Source organism: Strix aluco, chromosome W (genome assembly GCF_031877795.1).
Source record: "Strix aluco isolate bStrAlu1 chromosome W, bStrAlu1.hap1, whole genome shotgun sequence".
NCBI classification, from domain to species: Eukaryota; Metazoa; Chordata; class Aves; order Strigiformes; family Strigidae; genus Strix; species Strix aluco.
Genome location: NC_133970.1, coordinates 27,862,044 through 27,883,019, shown reverse-complemented (window position 1 = coordinate 27,883,019; position 20,976 = coordinate 27,862,044). Strand labels below are relative to the sequence as shown.

At 41.9% G+C, this 20,976-nt stretch overlaps 1 protein-coding gene and 1 long non-coding RNA gene across 3 annotated transcripts in view; one reads left to right on the top strand and one right to left on the bottom strand.

Annotated features, from left to right (window-relative positions):
- LOC141917722 (uncharacterized) overlaps positions 1–20,976 on the bottom strand; it is a 251,586-nt gene that overhangs the window by 187,642 nt on the left and 42,968 nt on the right. The window lies entirely within an intron of this gene.
- Positions 12,672–19,527, top strand: LOC141917587 (hsp90 co-chaperone Cdc37-like 1). 2 transcript variants are annotated; one of them, XM_074810926.1, is made up of 6 exons: positions 12,672–13,053; positions 13,823–13,916; positions 15,244–15,359; positions 16,314–16,436; positions 17,986–18,144; positions 18,946–19,527. In XM_074810926.1, the coding sequence occupies exons 1-6, from the start codon at positions 12,673–12,675 to the stop codon at positions 19,042–19,044; spliced, it is 972 nt and encodes a 323-aa protein (XP_074667027.1). In that variant the 5' UTR covers position 12,672; the 3' UTR covers positions 19,045–19,527. The 2 variants fall into 2 exon arrangements, with proteins under 2 accessions (XP_074667027.1, XP_074667026.1); XM_074810925.1 differs by having other exon boundaries at positions 12,672–13,065.

Sequence of the window (20,976 nt, the reverse complement as noted above, 5' to 3'; positions counted from 1 at the left end):
TAAATGAAGTATACAAACACATAAAAGAATTTAGGTCATATTATTTTAATCAAAAATCCTTTTTTTTTTTCCCTAATAAAAAACGGGTACAGTCAGTATAAAAGTTTTCCTACTCCTGTGTATTGGATATCTACAGAGCCACATTTTAGTAAAAACTGTAAAGGGGTCTGACTCATAGGTGAGTTTGTCAAGACGAAAAAGACTGGGGCTCTTGGCCCTTGCCTGCACCACACCTGGAGGTGTGCTTGTAGCAAATGTAGACATATCTAGCTCCAGTTCAACTTGCTTGGCTATCAGTAGTAGTGAAGCTATTGAATGAGAGCTACTTGTGGAAGTATATCTTCTGGTCCCAGGATTCCCTATACATCTACTGGGGAAAGCCACTACTAGCACATTAAAACACCCAAGTTGATTTGAGACCAGTTCAACATTTTGTCACGTGCTGTATTCATACATTTGACTATTGTACAAATATACCCAAAAACTTGTAGCTGTGACAAACATGCAGTGTTTCGCACAGTTGTAGCCAAGACAAACATAGTAAAGGGATAGAGGACTGTTTTCCCTCTATATCATAAATTTGGATCTAATCTTAAGAGTAGCAGCAGCAGAAAGTAATTCCTATCTATCAGCTGTTTGGAGAGGACTCTATCAAATTAAAGAGCAACCCTCGTCTGGGCCAATATTAATTTAAAAAGTCTGCCTGGGCCATGGCTAGTTTCCTAACCAACAACTGTAGCCAAGAAGACCAAGAAATTACTAGAGAGAGAATTGTCTCACCTGACTCTACTTGAACTTAACTGAGCCACACTGAGGGGACAGGGTTGTGAGGTTTGCATTCCAGTTATGCAATACACAGAAGTTGCATGGTCTTTCACCAGTTCTAAATTAAATTAAAAATATTTAAACAGTACATAGTGTTGGCAAAAGGTACTGGGGTAAGAAAAAGCTCTAGACACATTACATCTGCAGGTATAGCAATTATACTGAAAGGTTCTCCATATTGTTCAAGTTTGTAAAGTATTACCCTACCTATATGTCAGAATCTATTCTTCATGTTCATTATTCATTGGTCATTCTCCCTGTCCATTAGTTCCACAGTATTCTTCCTATCCATAATTTGTCAGTCACTCTCCATATCCGTTCTTTTAGTGGTCATTCTCCCTGCCCATCATTCATTGGCTATCCTGTGTTCATTTAGACCCTGGCTTTTGTAGCAAGTGACTGCCAGGCTCACAAGGTGGTGATTAGTGGTATAAAGTCCAACCATTGGTTGATTTCCAGTGGCATGCCTCAGGGGTTGATACCATATAACATCTTTAAGATGTTGATGTTGATACCATATAACATCTAGCTAAGAAGCTAGAGAATGGGATGGAGTGCACACAACAAACTTGTGGATTATACCAAATTGGGGGGAGTGGTCAATATGCTGAAGTCAACTATTTATAGGGACCTGGATAGGCTGAAGAAGTGAGCTCAGAAGGGATCCCATGAAGATCAACTAGGGCAAACACCAAGTGCTGCATCTGGAATAACCCCATGCAACAGTACAGGCTGAAGGCTGACTGGCTACGAAGCAGCTTTGCAGAAAAGGACCTGGGGGTCCTGGTGGATAAGTTGAACATGAGGCAGCAATGTGCCCTTACAGCATGGAAGGCCAACTGCATCCTGAGCTGTATTAGCAAGAGTGTAGCCAGCAGTTCCAGGGAAGGGATCCTTCCCCTCTGTTCGGCAGTTGTGAGACCACACATGAAGTGCTGCGTCCACTTCTGGGTTCTCCAGTACTAGACAGACATGGACATACTGGAGCAGGTCCAGCAGAGGGGTACTAAGATGGTCATGGCCTGGAGCATGTGACATATGAGGAGAGGCTGTGAAAGTTGGGTTTGTTCAGCCTTCACAAGAGAAGACTCAAGAGGAATTTTATTCTTGTCAACAACTGCTTAATAGGAGAATATGGAGAAAATGGAGTCAGACTCTTCTCGGAGGTGCACAGGGACAGGATGAGAGGCAATGGACACAAGCTGCAACAAGGGCAATTCCAGTTAGTTTTTTTCCAGGAGTGTGGTTAAACCCTGGAACAGGGGCCCAGAGAAGTTATGAAAACAGTACCTGTGGAGATATTCAGAACTCAACTGAACAAGGCCCTGAGCAACCTGCTTTGAGCAGGGGATTGGTCTTCCAAACATCCCTTCCAACCTAGTTTGTTCTATGACTATAATTTAGTTATTTAGAGAAGACTTCTCAACTACAGAGAAATGCACCGTATCAGTGTGTATTTTTCAATCATAAGAATGTCTGGGTAACTCCTACACTCTAGCTCTTGTAAAACACTCAACTGTTACTGTGGGGTGTATTAGGTATAAATTGCAGGGTTTCAGTAGCAGCGGGTTGCAGAGGTGACTTCTATGGGAGAAGGCCATGAACTGCCTTGTGCCAGTCACAGACGGTTCCAGCCAGCTCTGAAACTTACGCAAACAACCCATTGCATGCCAAAACTTCAGCCAGTCAGAGAAGCACATGGCATCTCTGCTCAAGCATATTTAAGAGATGAACAGCAGCTGCTGGAGGAAGAAAAATGGATGGGACACACGGCAAAAGACATTGCTAGGGGACATGGCTGGAGATGCACCTTTTGGAAGGAGGTGCTCCATGCCACAGCAGGCACATCCCCAAAGGGAATGCATCCTCTGGAAGAACCCAGAGTAAGAAGCAAGGAACAGTAGAAAGAAACTATTACACAACAACCCCAACCTTCTGTGCCACCTGTCACTGCATCGAAGGAATTGTTAGGGACTGAGGGTAACCTGACAAAAACAAGGGAAGTTGAGACTTGAAGAAGGGAGGAGAGGTGTTTGACTGAAGTAGAGTCTGGGGAAGGGAGAGGAAAAGTGTTTTCCTTAAGTGTTTAATGGTTTATGTTTCTTCCTTCAATACTAAATCAGTAATTAAGTTTGTGTCAATTTGCAATAAAGTATATGAAGTAAAATTCCCTGAATTGAGACTGTTTTGCCTATGAAAGGTTTGGTGGAGAATACAGGCAACACTCAGACCTGGCACAGCCTGAGATTGGAATAACTGGAGTGAGTCTGAAAGTTACAGTGTTTAAGCAGACTTATGGAAATGGGAGCATTGCTCCCCAGAGTGTGAGCACTCAACAGTCCTTTACCCAGAGTGAAATTATAGAAATGCAGGACACCTACAGCTGCTGCCCCAGGGAGACGTCCTGAAGTGGCTATGATGGTGCTGAGAAACCAGAGCTGCTGGGATACAACCAATAGCTCAAGTGAGCAGAGCTCTGGGGAGTTTGGGGCCTATGCCATTTACAAACACTGCCATGTGCAAAGGAGAAGGGCTTTGAGATCGGCTGATGGAGGGATATGCTAAGCAGTGGCCCGATCCCGCAAATGAAATAACCCCATGGAGGGCCTGGGAAGAAGGGAATAATCAATTGAAGTTGCTTGGGCTGCTGGAGTGTATTCACAGGTGAGAAGGGAGGGACCCTGAAAGAAGGTGGTCATCACTGACACCATGGCCCAAAAGCTCTGATGGCTAGACACAGTTACTAACACCCCTCTGGTATCACCTGATAACCTGGTGGGATGCCTTGCTGATCAAGGAGTGACCTATATGTACCATACTGGAGGGAGCATGCCAGATTAGCAGCATGGCCAAGGATAATACCGAGGATCTGGTAGTATGTTTGTTGGAAGACCCAGTTGTCATTCCCTTGGTATAACCCAAGTAATTTGCTGAAAGCAGAAGTAATTTGCTGTATGCAGTGTATGTAGAGTTTATAATGTATGCATATTAAGATTCTGATGATGTTGAAAAGAGTTTATAATGGATATATGTTCAAACAGTTCTTAAATATGTGTTTCACAGAGGTAAAGGGTGGAATGTATTGGGCATAAAGTAAAGGGGGTTTGTAGCAGGGGGCTGCAGGGGTGACCTGTGCAGAAAGAGGCCATGTACTCCTATGTGCCAGTCATAGCTGGTTCCAGCCAGCTCTGAAAATTATGTAAACAATCCATTGCACACCAAAACTTGGCACACCTGGTGCCTCTGCTCCAAACATATTTAAGAGAGTGGCAGCTGCTGGTGGAGGAGAAATGGAAGGAGACAATGTAGGTACCAGCTAGAGATGCAATCTTGAAAGGACTTACTCCACACCAGAGCAGCTAAGCCCCAAAAGGACTGCGTCCTGTGGTTAAGCCACGCTGAAGCAGGCACACTCTCAAAGGGCCTACAACCCATGGAGGAACTCACCGCTAGAGCAGAGGAAAATGAGTAAGCAGCAAGGAGGGGTGAAAGAAAATGAGTAAGCAGCAAGGAACTGCAGAAAGAAACCATCATGCAGATGACCCCAACCTCCCTTGTGCCACCTGTCACCAAATCGTAGCCCAGCAAAAACAAGGGAAGTTGAGACTAGGAAGCAGGGAGGCATTTGATTGAAGTTGAACCTGGGGAAGGGGGGAGAAAAGGCGTTTCCCTGTTTGTTTAATTGGGGGGGGGGGGGTGGGGGGGGGTGTGCCTTCAATACCAAAGCAGTAATTGAGTTTGTATCAGTTGGCAATAAATTAAATGAAATAAAATACCCTGAGTTGAGACTGTTTTGCCTGTGACAGTGGGGCTGGTGACAAATTCCAATATTACCTATAGCATTACTACACAAGTCCTTTCTGACATGTCCAAGGATAGCTAAACAGATCCAGGATAAGCATGCACTTATGCATGCCTGTTTACACCCCCACCCCCAATGCACCAGACTCGGTGATTATTTAAGAAAAAAAAAATAATTTTAATCACTTCTCAGACTCGCATCTTTGCGCCTCTTCAGTGGTGTCATTTTATATTTTACACCACACAGCACAAAGAAAGTACATGTGTATGAGCCCAAAACAGATACAGCTCTGTAAATTGATTCTGTAAACTGAGAGTCAAAAGCCCTTGCCCGAGAACCCTGAGAGCTGAAAACAGGCACGAGCCCTGAAGGTGCAGGCACTGGCAAGGTAGATTGCCCCAGCGGTGGGAGTTACGCAATGCTTCCACCTAAGGTTCTGTTCCCCGAAAAGCGGATTCGTGACCAGCATACAATAAAACCAATCTTAGCACGCTCAGGAGAGTATTGAATTTATTCAGGCCTGGGTGCTTTGTGGACTTTTCCACAAGTCAAGCACACCAACAGCAGGTTTTCATGCTCCTTTTATACACAAAAATCAGAGGTTAGTACTTTTCCATAAAACACCTATTAGATACTGATTGGTTAGTTATTAACATACAATTATAATACAGCTTACCTAATGCTTCTGCTACTATACATGCTCAGAGGAAGGGTCTTAACTTGGCAGGGGCCTTTTTGACCTGTGGGTGTGGTTTTTAGTATTATAATAAAGGCAGTTCACTTCAATCACAGAATCACAGAATTGTCTAGGTTGGAAAAGACCTTGAAGATCATCTAGTCCAACCATTAAAAAGGTTTTGGACCACTTTAAGGACGCTCAGAAGTTAGTATTCATTGCCAAGTTAAGTAAGCGAATAGTCACTTTGCCAAGTTGTCAAATAATTCCATCCTCAAAACAATCCGCAGACATTCTCTTTACAGTCTAGGACGTTCTACCTATTTTCTAAGGTTTGGAGATCGATGCTTGTTCTTCTTGCTTGACCTAGCAATTGTTCCCATATGGTAACTATAGCTACTAGTATAATCATTAACCATGGCTACCAGCAAACGTGAAGTATAGTATATCAGTTCGGTCCAGCAACGGAACCTGCACCACTGTGCAGCCGAAGACACCCCCACACCCCCCGCCGGAGAAAGGAAGGAGCACACAAGCAGCATACAAACTCAGCAGAACAAGAAAACGGCATGATACGCGGGTACGGGGAGATATGTACCTGCGTTTCTGACAGGCGCTGGATAGATGTGAGAGTCAATTCCCGTTCCTCATCCTCCTCAACCGAACCAAGACGCTGAAAGGAGGAAGACCACAATGCCATCCTCACCACAAACTACACAATACCGACTAAGCCTCCCAACCCTGAACCGGATATTCCTGTTGCTTGAGGTCGTTACGAGCTTCGCCGGAAATGACAATACACACAACTTCCAACTGCAGACGTAAGGCTTATTTCCCCTCCCTCGTCCTGCACGTTACCCCACCACTACACAAGGTCACATGGATAGAGCCGGCCCTGCCTCTTCCGAGTTAGGGGAGTCTCAATTCAGTCGTGACATGGAAGGTCGGGGTGTGCGTGGTTTGTTTATCATTGAGCCTGTTTTGTTGGATCAGTGACTCTGAAAAGCTTTTTAGGGAAATAGCCTTGCTGAAGTTGTCGCTGGGTGGAACGTGATCGGCTATGATCTGGACTCTCAGTTTACAGAATCAATTTACAGAGCTGTATCTGTTTTGGGCTCATACACATGTACTTTCTTTGTGCTGTGTGGGTGTAAAATATAAAATGACACCACTGAAGAGGCGCAAAGATGCGAGTCTGAGAAGTGATTAAAATTATTTTTTTTTTCTTAATAATCACCGAGTCTGGTGCATTGGGGGTGGGGGTGTAAACAGGCATGCATAAGTGCATGCTTATCCTGGATCTGTTTAGCTATCCTTGGACATGTCAGAAAGGACTTGTGTAGTAATGCTATAGGTAATATTGGAATTTGTCACCAGCCCACTGTCACAGGCAAAACAGTCTCAACTCAGGGTATTTTATTTCATTTAATTTATTGCCAACTGATACAAACTCAATTACTGCTTTGGGTATTGAAGGCACACGCCCCCCCCCCCCCCCCCCACCCAATTAAACAAACAGGGAAACGCCTTTTCTCCCCCCTTCCCCAGGTTCAACTTCAATCAAATGCCTCCCTGCTTCCTAGTCTCAACTTCCCTTGTTTTTGCTGGGCTACGATTTGGTGACAGGTGGCACAAGGGAGGTTGGGGTCATCTGCATGATGGTTTCTTTCTGCAGTTCCTTGCTGCTTACTCATTTTCTTTCACCCCTCCTTGCTGCTTACTCATTTTCCTCTGCTCTAGCGGTGAGTTCCTCCATGGGTTGTAGGCCCTTTGAGAGTGTGCCTGCTTCAGCGTGGCTTAACCACAGGACGCAGTCCTTTTGGGGCTTAGCTGCTCTGGTGTGGAGTAAGTCCTTTCAAGATTGCATCTCTAGCTGGTACCTACATTGTCTCCTTCCATTTCTCCTCCCACCAGCAGCTGCCACTCTCTTAAATATGTTTGAGCAGAGGCACCAGGTGTGCCAAGTTTTGGTGTGCAATGGATTGTTTACATAATTTTCAGAGCTGGCTGGAACCAGCTATGACTGGCACATAGGAGTACATGGCCTCTTTCTGCACAGGTCACCCCTGCAGCCCCCTGCTACCAAACCCCTTTACTTTATGCCCAATACATTCCACCCTTTACCTCTGTGAAACACATATTTAAGAACTGTTTGAACATATATCCATTATAAACTCTTTCAACATCATCAGAATCTTAATATGCATACATTATAAACTCTACATACACTGCATACAGCAAATTACTTCTGCTTTCAGCAAATTACTTGGGTTACCAAGGGAATGACAACTGGGTCTTCCAACAAACATACTACCAGATCCTCGGTATTATCCTTGGCCATGCTGCTAATCTGGCATGCTCCCTCCAGTATGGTACATATAGGTCACTCCTTGATCAGCAAGGCATCCCACCAGGTTATCAGGTGATACCAGAGGGGTGTTAGTAACTGTGTCTAGCCATCAGAGCTTTTGGGCCATGGTGTCAGTGATGACCACCTTTTCAGGGTCCCTCCCTTCTCACCTGTGAATACACTCCAGCAGCCCAAGCAACTTCAATTGATTATTCCCTTCTTCCCAGGCCCTCCATGGGGTTATTTCATTTGCGGGATCGGGCCACTGCTTAGCATATCCCTCCATCAGCCGATCTCAAAGCCCTTCTCCTTTGCACATGGCAGTGTTTGTAAATGGCATAGGCCCCAAACTCCCCAGAGCTCTGCTCACTTGAGCTATTGGTTGTATCCCAGCAGCTCTGGTTTCTCAGCACCATCATAGCCACTTCAGGACGTCTCCCTGGGGCAGCAGCTGTAGGTGTCCTGCATTTCTATAATTTCACTCTGGGTAAAGGACTGTTGAGTGCTCACACTCTGGGGAGCAATGCTCCCATTTCCATAAGTCTGCTTAAACACTGTAACTTTCAGACTCACTCCAGTTATTCCAATCTCAGGCTGTGCCAGGTCTGAGTGTTGCCTGTATTCTCCACCAAACCTTTCATAGGCAAAACAGTCTCAATTCAGGGAATTTTACTTCATATACTTTATTGCAAATTGACACAAACTTAATTACTGATTTAGTATTGAAGGAAGAAACATAAACCATTAAACACTTAAGGAAACACTTTTCCTCTCCCTTCCCCAGACTCTACTTCAGTCAAACACCTCTCCTCCCTTCTTCCAAGTCTCAACTTCCCTTGTTTTTGTCAGGTTACCCTCAGTCCCTAACAATTCCTTCGATGCAGTGACAGGTGGCACAGAAGGTTGGGGTTGTTGTGTAATAGTTTCTTTCTACTGTTCCTTGCTTCTTACTCTGGGTTCTTCCAGAGGATGCATTCCCTTTGGGGATGTGCCTGCTGTGGCATGGAGCACCTCCTTCCAAAGGTGCATCTCCAGCCATGTCCCCTAGCAATGTCTTTTGCCGTGTGTCCCATCCATTTTTCTTCCTCCAGCAGCTGCTGTTCATCTCTTAAATATGCTTGAGCAGAGATGCCATGTGCTTCTCTGACTGGCTGAAGTTTTGGCATGCAATGGGTTGTTTGCGTAAGTTTCAGAGCTGGCTGGAACCGTCTGTGACTGGCACAAGGCAGTTCATGGCCTTCTCCCATAGAAGTCACCTCTGCAACCCGCTGCTACTGAAACCCTGCAATTTATACCTAATACACCCACAGTAACAGTTGAGTGTTTTACAAGAGCTAGAGTGTAGGAGTTACCCAGACATTCTTATGATTGAAAAATACACACTGATACGGTGCATTTCTCTGTAGTTGAGAAGTCTTCTCTAAATAACTAAATTATAGTCATAGAACAAACTAGGTTGGAAGGGATGTTTGGAGGTCTCAAGACCAATCCCCTGCTCAAAGCAGGTTGCTCAGGGCCTTGTTCAGTTGAGTTCTGAATATCTCCACAGGTACTGTTTTCATAACTTCTCTGGGCCCCTGTTCCAGGGTTTAACCACACTCCTGGAAAAAAACTAACTGGAATTGCCCTTGTTGCAGCTTGTGTCCATTGCCTCTCATCCTGTCCCTGTGCACCTCCGAGAAGAGTCTGACTCCATTTTCTCCATATTCTCCTATTAAGCAGTTGTTGACAAGAATAAAATTCCTCTTGAGTCTTCTCTTGTGAAGGCTGAACAAACCCAACTTTCACAGCCTCTCCTCATATGTCACATGCTCCAGGCCATGACCATCTTAGTACCCCTCTGCTGGACCTGCTCCAGTATGTCCATGTCTGTCTAGTACTGGAGAACCCAGAAGTGGACGCAGCACTTCATGTGTGGTCTCACAACTGCCGAACAGAGGGGAAGGATCCCTTCCCTGGAACTGCTGGCTACACTCTTGCTAATACAGCTCAGGATGCAGTTGGCCTTCCATGCTGTAAGGGCACATTGCTGCCTCATGTTCAACTTATCCACCAGGACCCCCAGGTCCTTTTCTGCAAAGCTGCTTCGTAGCCAGTCAGCCTTCAGCCTGTACTGTTGCATGGGGTTATTCCAGATGCAGCACTTGGTGTTTGCCCTAGTTGATCTTCATGGGATCCCTTCTGAGCTCACTTCTTCAGCCTATCCAGGTCCCTATAAATAGTTGACTTCAGCATATTGACCACTCCCCCCAATTTGGTATAATCCACAAGTTTGTTGTGTGCACTCCATCCCATTCTCTAGCTTCTTAGCTAGATGTTATATGGTATCAACATCAACATCTTAAAGATGTTATATGGTATCAACCCCTGAGGCATGCCACTGGAAATCAACCAATGGTTGGACTTTATACCACTAATCACCACCTTGTGAGCCTGGCAGTCACTTGCTACAAAAGCCAGGGTCTAAATGAACACAGGATAGCCAATGAATGATGGGCAGGGAGAATGACCACTAAAAGAACGGATATGGAGAGTGACTGACAAATTATGGATAGGAAGAATACTGTGGAACTAATGGACAGGGAGAATGACCAATGAATAATGAACATGAAGAATAGATTCTGACATATAGGTAGGGTAATACTTTACAAACTTGAACAATATGGAGAACCTTTCAGTATAATTGCTATACCTGCAGATGTAATGTGTCTAGAGCTTTTTCTTACCCCAGTACCTTTTGCCAACACTATGTACTGTTTAAATATTTTTAATTTAATTTAGAACTGGTGAAAGACCATGCAACTTCTGTGTATTGCATAACTGGAATGCAAACCTCACAACCCTGTCCCCTCAGTGTGGCTCAGTTAAGTTCAAGTAGAGTCAGGTGAGACAATTCTCTCTCTAGTAATTTCTTGGTCTTCTTGGCTACAGTTGTTGGTTAGGAAACTAGCCATGGCCCAGGCAGACTTTTTAAATTAATATTGGCCCAGACGAGGGTTGCTCTTTAATTTGATAGAGTCCTCTCCAAACAGCTGATAGATAGGAATTACTTTCTGCTGCTGCTACTCTTAAGATTAGATCCAAATTTATGATATAGAGGAAAACAGTCCTCTATCCCTTTACTATGTTTGTCTTGGCTACAACTGTGCGAAACACTGCATGTTTGTCACAGCTACAAGTTTTTGGGTATATTTGTACAATAGTCAAATGTATGAATACAGCACGTGACAAAATGTTGAACTGGTCTCAAATCAACTTGGGTGTTTTAATGTGCTAGTAGTGGCTTTCCCCAGTAGATGTATAGGGAATCCTGGGACCAGAAGATATACTTCCACAAGTAGCTCTCATTCAATAGCTTCACTACTACTGATAGCCAAGCAAGTTGAACTGGAGCTAGATATGTCTACATTTGCTACAAGCACACCTCCAGGTGTGGTGCAGGCAAGGGCCAAGAGCCCCAGTCTTTTTCGTCTTGACAAACTCACCTATGAGTCAGACCCCTTTACAGTTTTTACTAAAATGTGGCTCTGTAGATATCCAATACACAGGAGTAGGAAAACTTTTATACTGACTGTACCCGTTTTTTATTAGGGAAAAAAAAAAAAGGATTTTTGATTAAAATAATATGACCTAAATTCTTTTTATGTGTTTGTATACTTCATTTTCCCAAAGCCAGAACGTGGTCTCTCATAATTCCTCCATGATACATCAAAGAATACTGTAGGTTGGAAGGGACCTCTGGAGACAGGTGTTGACCTGCTGGATGCGCCTACTTCTATCTGTGCCTTCTCTCCTCACTGAAAGGATCAAGAACACCACTTGGGCCCCATGCCTTTTGCCCTTGTTCCCAAAGCTCTGTAGACACTCTTGATACATTCAAGGTCATCCCTTGCAGTATCACTGCTGCCCATGTGGATGAGCAGCAAGAGGTGATAGTCCAAGGTCTGGACAAGCCTCAGCAGCTTCTCTGCATCATCCTGTATTTGATCCCCCATCAAGCAACAAATCTCCTGAGACAGCATATCTGATCAGCAGATAGGTCCCTCTGTCCCCTACAGAAGGGAATCTCCAACCACCATCACCTGCTGTTTTCTCTTGGCGCTGTCATTTTGTTCAGGCTCAGCTGTCTCTGAAGCTTTCATTAACACAGTTTGTTCCTTCTCACCTCTTACTAGGGTACTGTATGTATTCTGTAAATTCAAATCTGTGGGCAGAGAAAGAGCCTTGCTCACGTTGCCAGGCGTCAGAATCTTCCTTTTTTCCCCAGTCTTGGGAGTATCCATCCAGCACTCATTTGAACATTGCCTATAGCTGTCCCTCTTTCTATGTAGCATAAGTAGGTCATTAGGAAGACTGTATTGTTTATAAGAAGTTGTAATTTTTTTCCAAATTGCAAGTAATCAATTCTTCTTTAAAAAGAGATTTGCTGTGATTCTGAAACAAAGTTGGCATGAGAGCATTGATTTATCTGCATTAAAGTTTCCTCCAGATAAGCTCTTACAACTTACAGTGTCCTTCCTATCCCTCTACTGAAGATGATCACCATCACTAACTTCAGAATATTGCACTGGAAGGCTGAGAAGCTAATACATGCATTTTATTTCTCACTTCTGGTGGGAGGGCAGAACAGCCCTGGTTGAAAGGGACCTTGAAAGATCATGTGGTCCAACCACATGATCAACATGATCACATAACAACTCTATTGTTATGATTTGACATCATAAAGCAGGTGCTTTCTACTCAGAAGTATGTCTTACAAGTATTTTGTTATATTGGCTATTGTTAATTTTGCAGAATAAAGATAGCCAGAGGGGAGTGAGGAATATCCTTTCATCTACAAAAGAATTTTATGATATGCAGTCTGGAGATTGTATTACTGGTGGCAATACTTGAATCCATGATTCTGTAAATATCTTTCAGTTAAGTTTAGAGAGCTTGAAGTAGAAGTTTCCCTTAAAAATCATCTAGCTGCACAGTATCACGTTTAGTCACTGTTGTGAATATAATATTGCTTTTAAGATGCCTTCTATCTCAGTGTTCTATTTGGGAGTCAGAGCCTTCTGTTTCTATATGCTTCATAAATTCTATCAGTTTTCCTTCCATAAACAGCATGTTTTGTTTTCCACACAGACCTATGGTGAAGGGATTGAATTAATCTGCCAAAAACAAAAAGAGTTTGTGAAGAGCTCTGTAGAATCCAAATGGAATCTAGCAGAAGCCCAGCAGAAACTTGGTAGTTTAGCACTGCATAATTCGGAATCCACAGATCAGGAATATGCCAAGGCACAGACTGAAGCTTCAGAACTGAGACAGAGAGAGGAAGAGTGGAGAAGAAAAGAAGAAGTGCTAATACAGAGGGAAAGACAGAATCTATGGAATACAGATTCTTTTAGTAAGGAGGTATTTAATAAGGTATGACATGTATAAACATATATGAAAACAATTATAAGCCTTTTTTATTCCATTTATTTCTCATCTTGAGTGTTTTCTATATCTAGTATAGTGCTTATTGTAACACATTGAATGTTTTTCTTTCTTATTTTGCCCTATCAAAGGGACATGTTGTATTGATATCACAAATGTGTATGACACTTCTCCTTTAATTGGGAATCAGCACTTATATTTGTCCCTTATAGCAACTGTTGCCAAAACCAAGGGTGAGCAATAGTTCTCCATGTGAAATTTGCTTCTTTGTTACGCCAAATTCTCACATTTGAAACAAGCACAGTTTGCCTCTAATAACGTGAATTTCTTAATACAGATTATTTTAGCACAAACTGTCTTCATAGTAAATGCTAGTTTTGTTTTCAGCACTTGAATATGAACCATTAATGCATCGTTTTTCATAATTCCACTGAGTTAGCTTCATCAGGGCTAGATGGTGTAGATGTTTCTTATTGTTTATAGATCAGTAAGTTCCTAGTAGTGCATAGAACTTTGAGATAGATTACTGCTCAGAAGAAGAATATGATAAGGCATTTTTCACCCTATTATTAATTAGACGAGCTGTGTTTTGGTAAATAACCTTGGGTACATTAAGTGTTGGGTACATATGTGTTTGCTGGGTGATGCTTAAAACTAGAACTTTAAATAGTAATGAATTAAAATAATCATATAGTTTAAAAAGGGTATATGTGGAGATTCTATGATAGTTTTTTCTCATCTTTAGAGTTTTATTAGTCAATATAAAAGAAAAGAAGTAGAAGATGAAGATATATCTAAATCATTTATACAGAAGCATGAACAAAAGATTAGATACTTTGGTAAGTATTTTGCTTCCAACATTTTGCAGTTTAACCTCCTGTAGAATTTGTGTAGGTCTCTTTCTTTTTTCAATTATTGTCGTACAAAATGGATGCTAACAAATGAAACATCTGGCAAGGAGAGTATCTAGATTCTTGTTTCTCAGGACAGGGGATGTGGCATCGTAACAAATAACCATTTCAAAGTAAAGGAACCTGTAAATCACAGAAGCCTGTTGGTTCCTATGATCGATAAGAACTTCTTGAGTCACCATAGAACTGAAAGAGTTTTTCAAGTCATGAAACTTAAAGTTCTAGCAACTTTTTCTGCTGTTCCATGGGAAATGATAGGGGCATTAATGGAGATGCAATTCCTGCATGTAAAAGTGCCTGGGAGTGTCTGTACCTGCCTCCTATAAATAGCTGGGGTTTTGCTGTCTGTTAATCCATGAGGGAGATGGATGATAAAAGGTAAATATCTGCAAAACAGCTGTTAAGACTATGTACAGATGGAGCCAATCTTTTATTTTTAAAGATATATTTATATGAGTGATAGAAGGGTAAAACTTTGTATCTAGTACTGGCAAGCAGTAAAATATCACTAATATGTATATTAGGGCAATTAACTTATATGAAGGACAATGGGGGAGGGGGGGGGAAGGTGATCTCACTGCTTGAATTTTGAGTTCTGACCTTCAACCTGCAGCTCTTTCCATGAAGGTAGTTTCATGCTACTTACATTCAGTCTTCTGCTTAATTTTCAACCACTGAGTTGGCTCTCCCGTTTTGACCTTAATGCTTGAACTTGGTTATAAAAACAGCTTTGTATTTCCTAAAACCTAGCAAACCATGTCAGAAGCATATTCATTTTAGACTGTGATTATGTTTTCACTTCTATTTGTCTTACTTGCAAGCACTTAAAGAACTTTTCTGTCAAAATCACTGAATGTATATCTCTATCCATCAACTTAGTTATACTATCAAATTCTTAACAAATGGGTATAGATACTACTTTGTTAGTGTGTGAAAACCATTTACTGTTAACCTGTTTTTAACACTGCCAGAGATACAATAAAAATAAGATCTTAACAGTAGCAGCAAACTATATTTCAGTATCTTTACAGTCCGAGCATACCTTACTGATAATGTTCTTTCAGCATCAGGAGGTGTTTTAAAAACAACAAAAAAATTGAGTTCAGTTTTATTTGCATGTTGTTCTTCTGAGGTAACAATGAAGTGTGAAGAGGATTGTAGTACTATGTAAATTTGAATAACGTCTTCACTGCATTAAATTACTTCTCCATATTGAATGTGTTAATTTGTGTTGTTGGTTTTGGTTTTTAATCAGGTATGCTGGGCAGATGGGATGACAGTCAAAGATTTTTGTCTGACCACCCGTATCTTGTATGTGAAGAAACAGCTAAATATCTCATCTTATGGTGTTTTCATCTAGAAGCTGAACAGGTACTAGGAAGACCTTTAAACTGCTAAAAAGTATGCAGTTTCCCACTTACACTACAGAAAAGCTGTCTAAATGAATGAGTCATTTAATTACTCTTCTCCCTGTCTTCCCCTGTCCATGTTATCTTATTGAAGGAAGCCTTCAAAACACATTAGTGCATTAGATCTAGTCTCAGCTAATTAACAGTCCCTTTGCTTCTGTCAGCATCAGTTCTCTTCTCTGTAGGAATCAAATGCAAAGATGTTGCTGAATTTTAGATAGAGTCATACTTTTAAAGATATTTTCTGTAATTATGTAATTTCTGACTACGAGCCAGCAATGTGTGCTCGCAGCCCAGAAAGCCAACTGTATCCTGGGCTGCATCAAGAGAAGCATGGCCAGCAGGTTGAGGGAGGTGATTCTCCCCCTCTACTCTGCTCTCGTGAGACCCCACCTGGAGTACTGCGTCTAGCTCTGGGGTTCCAAACATAAGAAGGACATAGACCTGTTGGAGAGGGTCCAGAGGAGGGCTATGAAGATGATCAGGGGGCTGGAACACCTGTCCAGGCTGAGAGTTGGGGTTGTTCAGCCTGGAGAAGAGAAGGCTCTGAGGATACCTTATAGTGGTCTTCCAGTACTTAAAGGGGGCTACAGGAAAGATGGGGAGGGACTCTTTATCGGGGAGTGTAGGGATAGGATGAGGGGTAACAGTTTTAAACTGAAAGAGGGTAGATTTAGATTGGACATAAGGAAGAAATTCTTTACTGTGAGGGTGGTGAGACACTGGCACAGGTTGCCCAGAGAAGTTGTGGATGCCCCCTCCCTGGAAGTGTTCAAGGCCAGGTTGGACGGGGCTTTGAGCAACCTGATCTAGTGGAAGGTGTCCCTGCCCATGGCAGGGGGGCTGAATTAGATGGTATTTAAAGGTCCCTTCCAAGCCAAACCATTCTATGATTCTATGTAATTTCTCTTTTCAGAAAAGAGCTCTGATGGAACAAATAGCACACCAAGCAGTTGTGATGCAGTTTATTATAGAAATGGCCAGAAGTTGTAATGTGGATCCAAGAGGCTGTTTTCGTCTGTTTTTCCAAAAAGCCAAAGTAAGTCAGAACGTGTACAACATAGAGAAATTCTTGATACCCTTTCAAGGAATCAGTGTTCTGAAGGAGCTTTCTTCCTGACAGTTGGAGGTTAAATATGTCACTGACTGAATCAAGCTTGTGGGGAAGTGTTGTTTTGTTGGCAGTTCATTCTAGAATGAATGTTTTGTGTAATTCTGATCTTGAGAATGGAAGTTCCATGAATCCTTGTTAGGCCAGAGAGAAAGCAGAACATCATGGGAACTACAGGAATGTGGAATAGTGAAGTGTCACCTAAATTACAGTGGCAATCATGAATGTGTCTAAGGACCAAGTGTCCTATTTCACTTATCATAATGCCTCTCTATGCAGTTCATGGCAGGGCCCAATTTGGAGTCTGTTTCTCTTCAGTCAGTCATAGTTAGCATAGTCTGCACAGGCAATCCTTTGGGTGCATGCATATACCTTCAAAGAACCTGCACGCACATGTTACAACACTAGAGCAGACCTGTGCATATATACACATTTGATTAATTCCTGGAGTAGCCTCTAGATGAAGATGAGGAGGGAGCAAAGACTGCTAACTGGCCCTTCATCTTTACAGAAAAATTCCATGAAACTCTGAAGTATATATTAAGTATATATTAAGTTATACAAGACTGAAGAATCAAGTCATGCTGATCTTAATGCTGCCTTAAGGACTTAAGTTGACACCCACTTTGATTCATGCTTTGCTTGTGAATTGAGTACTGCCATGAGTACCTTTTCTCTTAAGGGTATTTGCTTCTGAGATGGAATAAAGGAAGGGTTAAAATTATATTTGTTTTGTTCTTACATGTTCTCAGATGAATGAATAACTTGGTTCCTATACTCATCAAATGCTAAAGTCTCTCTTTAAAACAAAACAAACAAACAAAACCAAGCATACCTGAATCTTCTTTTTAAGCTGACTGGTGTTAATAATGTTATTGACTTGTCCAAATCATTATCCTTCAATGAATATAATATGCATTACTGCAGGACTTCTTTTTAGCAGTTGTGTGAGCCGGCACAGGCAGGATGCAGGAACAACCACAAAACCACGGATGAAATGCAAAGAGTAAATTTATTTTCGTTACCTCGCGGACCAGGGGATCCCCGAAACAGCACCCAGGCAGAAGCACACAAGTGGGAATGCAGGCACCACGGATCTCGGTCCTTGCTAGAGGATCACCGAACCTGCTATTTTCACCTGTATATCTGGGATTCACGCAGGCATAGTTTTCCACTGTGCTTTGATCTTTCCCACAGCAGGGCAGGAATCTCAAGGGTGTTCGATAGGGTGCCTCTGAGTCTATCACAGGCCTATGTTATTTAAACACAGATGTTCTACTTGTCAAGCACACAAGACTAAACAATGATTAGTATGATATATGATATATGCATTCTTCTACACCTCAGCTGCAAGTCACTTGAACGTGTTTACAATCCTCCTTGCCAATCTTATGTTGTTTTCCCACAGCAGCATGTATGCTTACAACTAGAAGTAAATCTGGCTGAGATGAAAAATATTTCACTCTTCTCTTTACAGGCAGGGGAAGAAGGCTATTTGGAAGCTTTTAAAACTGAGCTTGAAGCATTCAAATCAAGAGTGAGAATCTGTTCACAGTCTCAAGGCTTTCAAGCTATGTCAGTACAGATTCCCAGTGTCTATACTGGTATTGTAGGAGGACTGGAGTCTTTGTCACAGGTAGGCTTTTTATTTCCAGAAATTAATATAACAACTCTGTTAGGAATAGATTTTTGGTACACTCCTGAGAAGATGTACTTTTTGAGATCTAGGAATAGGCTTCTTTATACTCGGAGTACTGTCAGTTCTAACATGCGCTATTATCAATATGCAAGAGAGATTGTTTCTCAAAGCTCTCACAATGTATAGTGTCAAAAGACACGTGTTAATTCGGTGCCCTTGAATAATTGTGCTAAACGGAAAACTGCATCATTAATCTGTTCAGGTACTAGAATTAAATATACTTTGTATCACAGGAGGTGAAATGAGCTTTCAACTGAAAATGACTAATCCCATTAATGGAAACCTACAGGTAGTCAAGTCTAAGGAGAATTTACACTGTGTTACGATATTCTGCCCTTGTTTTGATCTTTATCTTGGAACACTGGGGTCTTTGGTTTCAGTGTTAGTGATGATCACATCTTGGGCTGAAGAGAAAATATTAAAGGCTTTTAAAAGCTGGATGTTGGAGAAGGAGACACAATTTAAAGTACTTCGAAATAAATTTGGTCAAGGTACCTGTTTGGTAAGATCTGGTAGCTGAACCCTAAGTAAATGCACAATAAGGTAATAGTATGCTAGCTAAATTTAAAGAAACTTCTTGACATTCACATTATGATAATAGTCTGGGATTTTTTTTTTAAAGAAATTATATTCTATTACAAACTTATCTTAAGACAGATGAAATAAAGAGCTTGACTTAGTTCTCTGTAAGTGTATGTATGTATTGAGATTAAGCTTTCAATTCTTCATTTGTTGCAGAATGCAAATGATCTACAAGGTTGCATAAACAGAAGTGTCTGCAATTTAAACTCAATGCTGCAAAAAGATGAAGAACCCAAAATGATGGACACAGTATAGCATTGTTAAGACTGAGGCAAAGCACTTTTTTTTTTTTTTTTATTACAAAGAAAAGAATGTGGCTATTTTCTTGACACATTTTTATGGGCATGGCACTTTATTTTTGGTGCTTTGAGTGAGGGGGGATTTGGAGGGAGGGTAATCCAGAAATACTTGTAATAATGTTTGAAAATGTGCTACTAGGTTTCTGATTGTCTATGAAGAATGGGGTTCTCATTGCCAAATGTGAAACTGGATGTGTTTTATGCTACTAAATTTGCATTTTGTGATTTTGGGAATTAAAGTATGAAAAAGAAATTGCACAAATACAATGTTTACAATACGTGATAGATTTCTGGTGGAATCTGCTATTGTTATTAGATATGGGTATCTTATTCTATGAATATTGGAGATCACAGTTATGCTCCTGCTATATTGCTGGTATAGCTCTTAAATCTGGTTTTACCATTAATAGCAATAAATTGGTATGACATCAGTACTGCAGATCTGGATGGCGTCAGTTAAAACACCGGCTCTCTACCTCTTCTAAGAGGATTTAAATATTCCATTTTGCTTTCATAAAAAAACCTTGTGTGTTGAAAACCACATGTGAAAACCACAAACTGCCATCTTCATTTAGACTTTACTGAATGGGGTGAAATTAGCTGTCATCTTACAGCTTTTCAGCTCCTCTACAATAAATACCCTCATGCACATTCTGACTGTGAAGTTGAAGTGAAATAATTTAACCCACTTCTCCGGAGCAGTAATCTTACATTCACCAAGTGGTAAGAGCAGGTGTATGGGTGTTAGAACTGCAGGCAAACGACTAGGATGCTGTCTAGGCCCTGAAGCTGCTAGGCCCTAGGCTAGCTGGATGGGACATGGAAAATAACTGGACGTGACATGAGGAATTGCTGGACATAACAGTTAACAGCGTGAGAAGCTGACAAAAGTTACAGGCAGTGACATGAGGGATGGCTGGATTGCACAGGTGGTTAAGGAGGTGTGGCAAGAGAAACAGCCAGACTTCACAGACACCTGATGCAGAGAATTGGGGATCTTCCGGGGAGCAGAACCTTTCAAAGCCAACAGTGCCCGGGTAACCGTATCAGTAATAGAATATAAGGCCAAGAGTGCCTAGGGACCAGTATCAGAAATATCAAATTTGGGCATGGACATAACAAAACTGGGACCAGTGGGGAAAAAGTAATGCTCTGCAATGCTCTGCATCAGGTGTCACATGTTACAACAATAGAGCAAACCTGTGCATGTATACACATTTGATTAATTCCTGCAGTAGTCTCTAGATGAAGGTGAGGAGGGAGCAAAGACTGCTAACTGGCCCTTCATCTTTACAGAAAAATTCCATGGAACTCTGAAAAAGAAAACACAGAAACATCTCCTTTTTAGCAAAAGCTAAACATTGACCTCCATATATTACAAAACTGATTCAGCATAAAGAACCATTTCCCACACTGATGCAACGATCACCTCTTGCTCTGTAACAACATCCAAACCTGTGACTGTGAAGCAGATCTGATACGCATATAGCAACAAGCTCAGAAGGCAGAGGACTAGGTGGAGCAGACTGAGCTGCTCCTGGGTGGGGGTGTAAACAGGCATGCATAAGTGCATGCTTATCCTGGATCTGTTTAGCTATCCTTGGACATGTCAGAAAGGACTTGTGTAGTAATGCTATAGGTAATATTGGAATTTGTCACCAGCCCACTGTCACAGGCAAAACAGTCTCAACTCAGGGTATTTTATTTCATTTAATTTATTGCCAACTGATACAAACTCAATTACTGCTTTGGGTATTGAAGGCACACCCCCCCCCCCCCCCCCCCCAATTAAACAAACAGGGAAACGCCTTTTCTCCCCCCTTCCCCAGGTTCAACTTCAATCAAATGCCTCCCTGCTTCCTAGTCTCAACTTCCCTTGTTTTTGCTG

Excerpts from the sequence above, each read along its gene's own strand:
- LOC141917587 (XM_074810925.1), top strand. The coding sequence starts at position 12,673 with ATGCCTTCTATCTCAGTGTTCTATTTGGGAGTCAGAGCCTTCTGTTTC. Across the intron at positions 15,360-16,313 it reads TTCATCTAGAAGCTGAACAG|AAAAGAGCTCTGATGGAACA; the intron begins GTACTAGGAAGA and ends TTCTCTTTTCAG. Across the intron at positions 18,145-18,945 it reads GACTGGAGTCTTTGTCACAG|AATGCAAATGATCTACAAGG; the intron begins GTAGGCTTTTTA and ends CATTTGTTGCAG.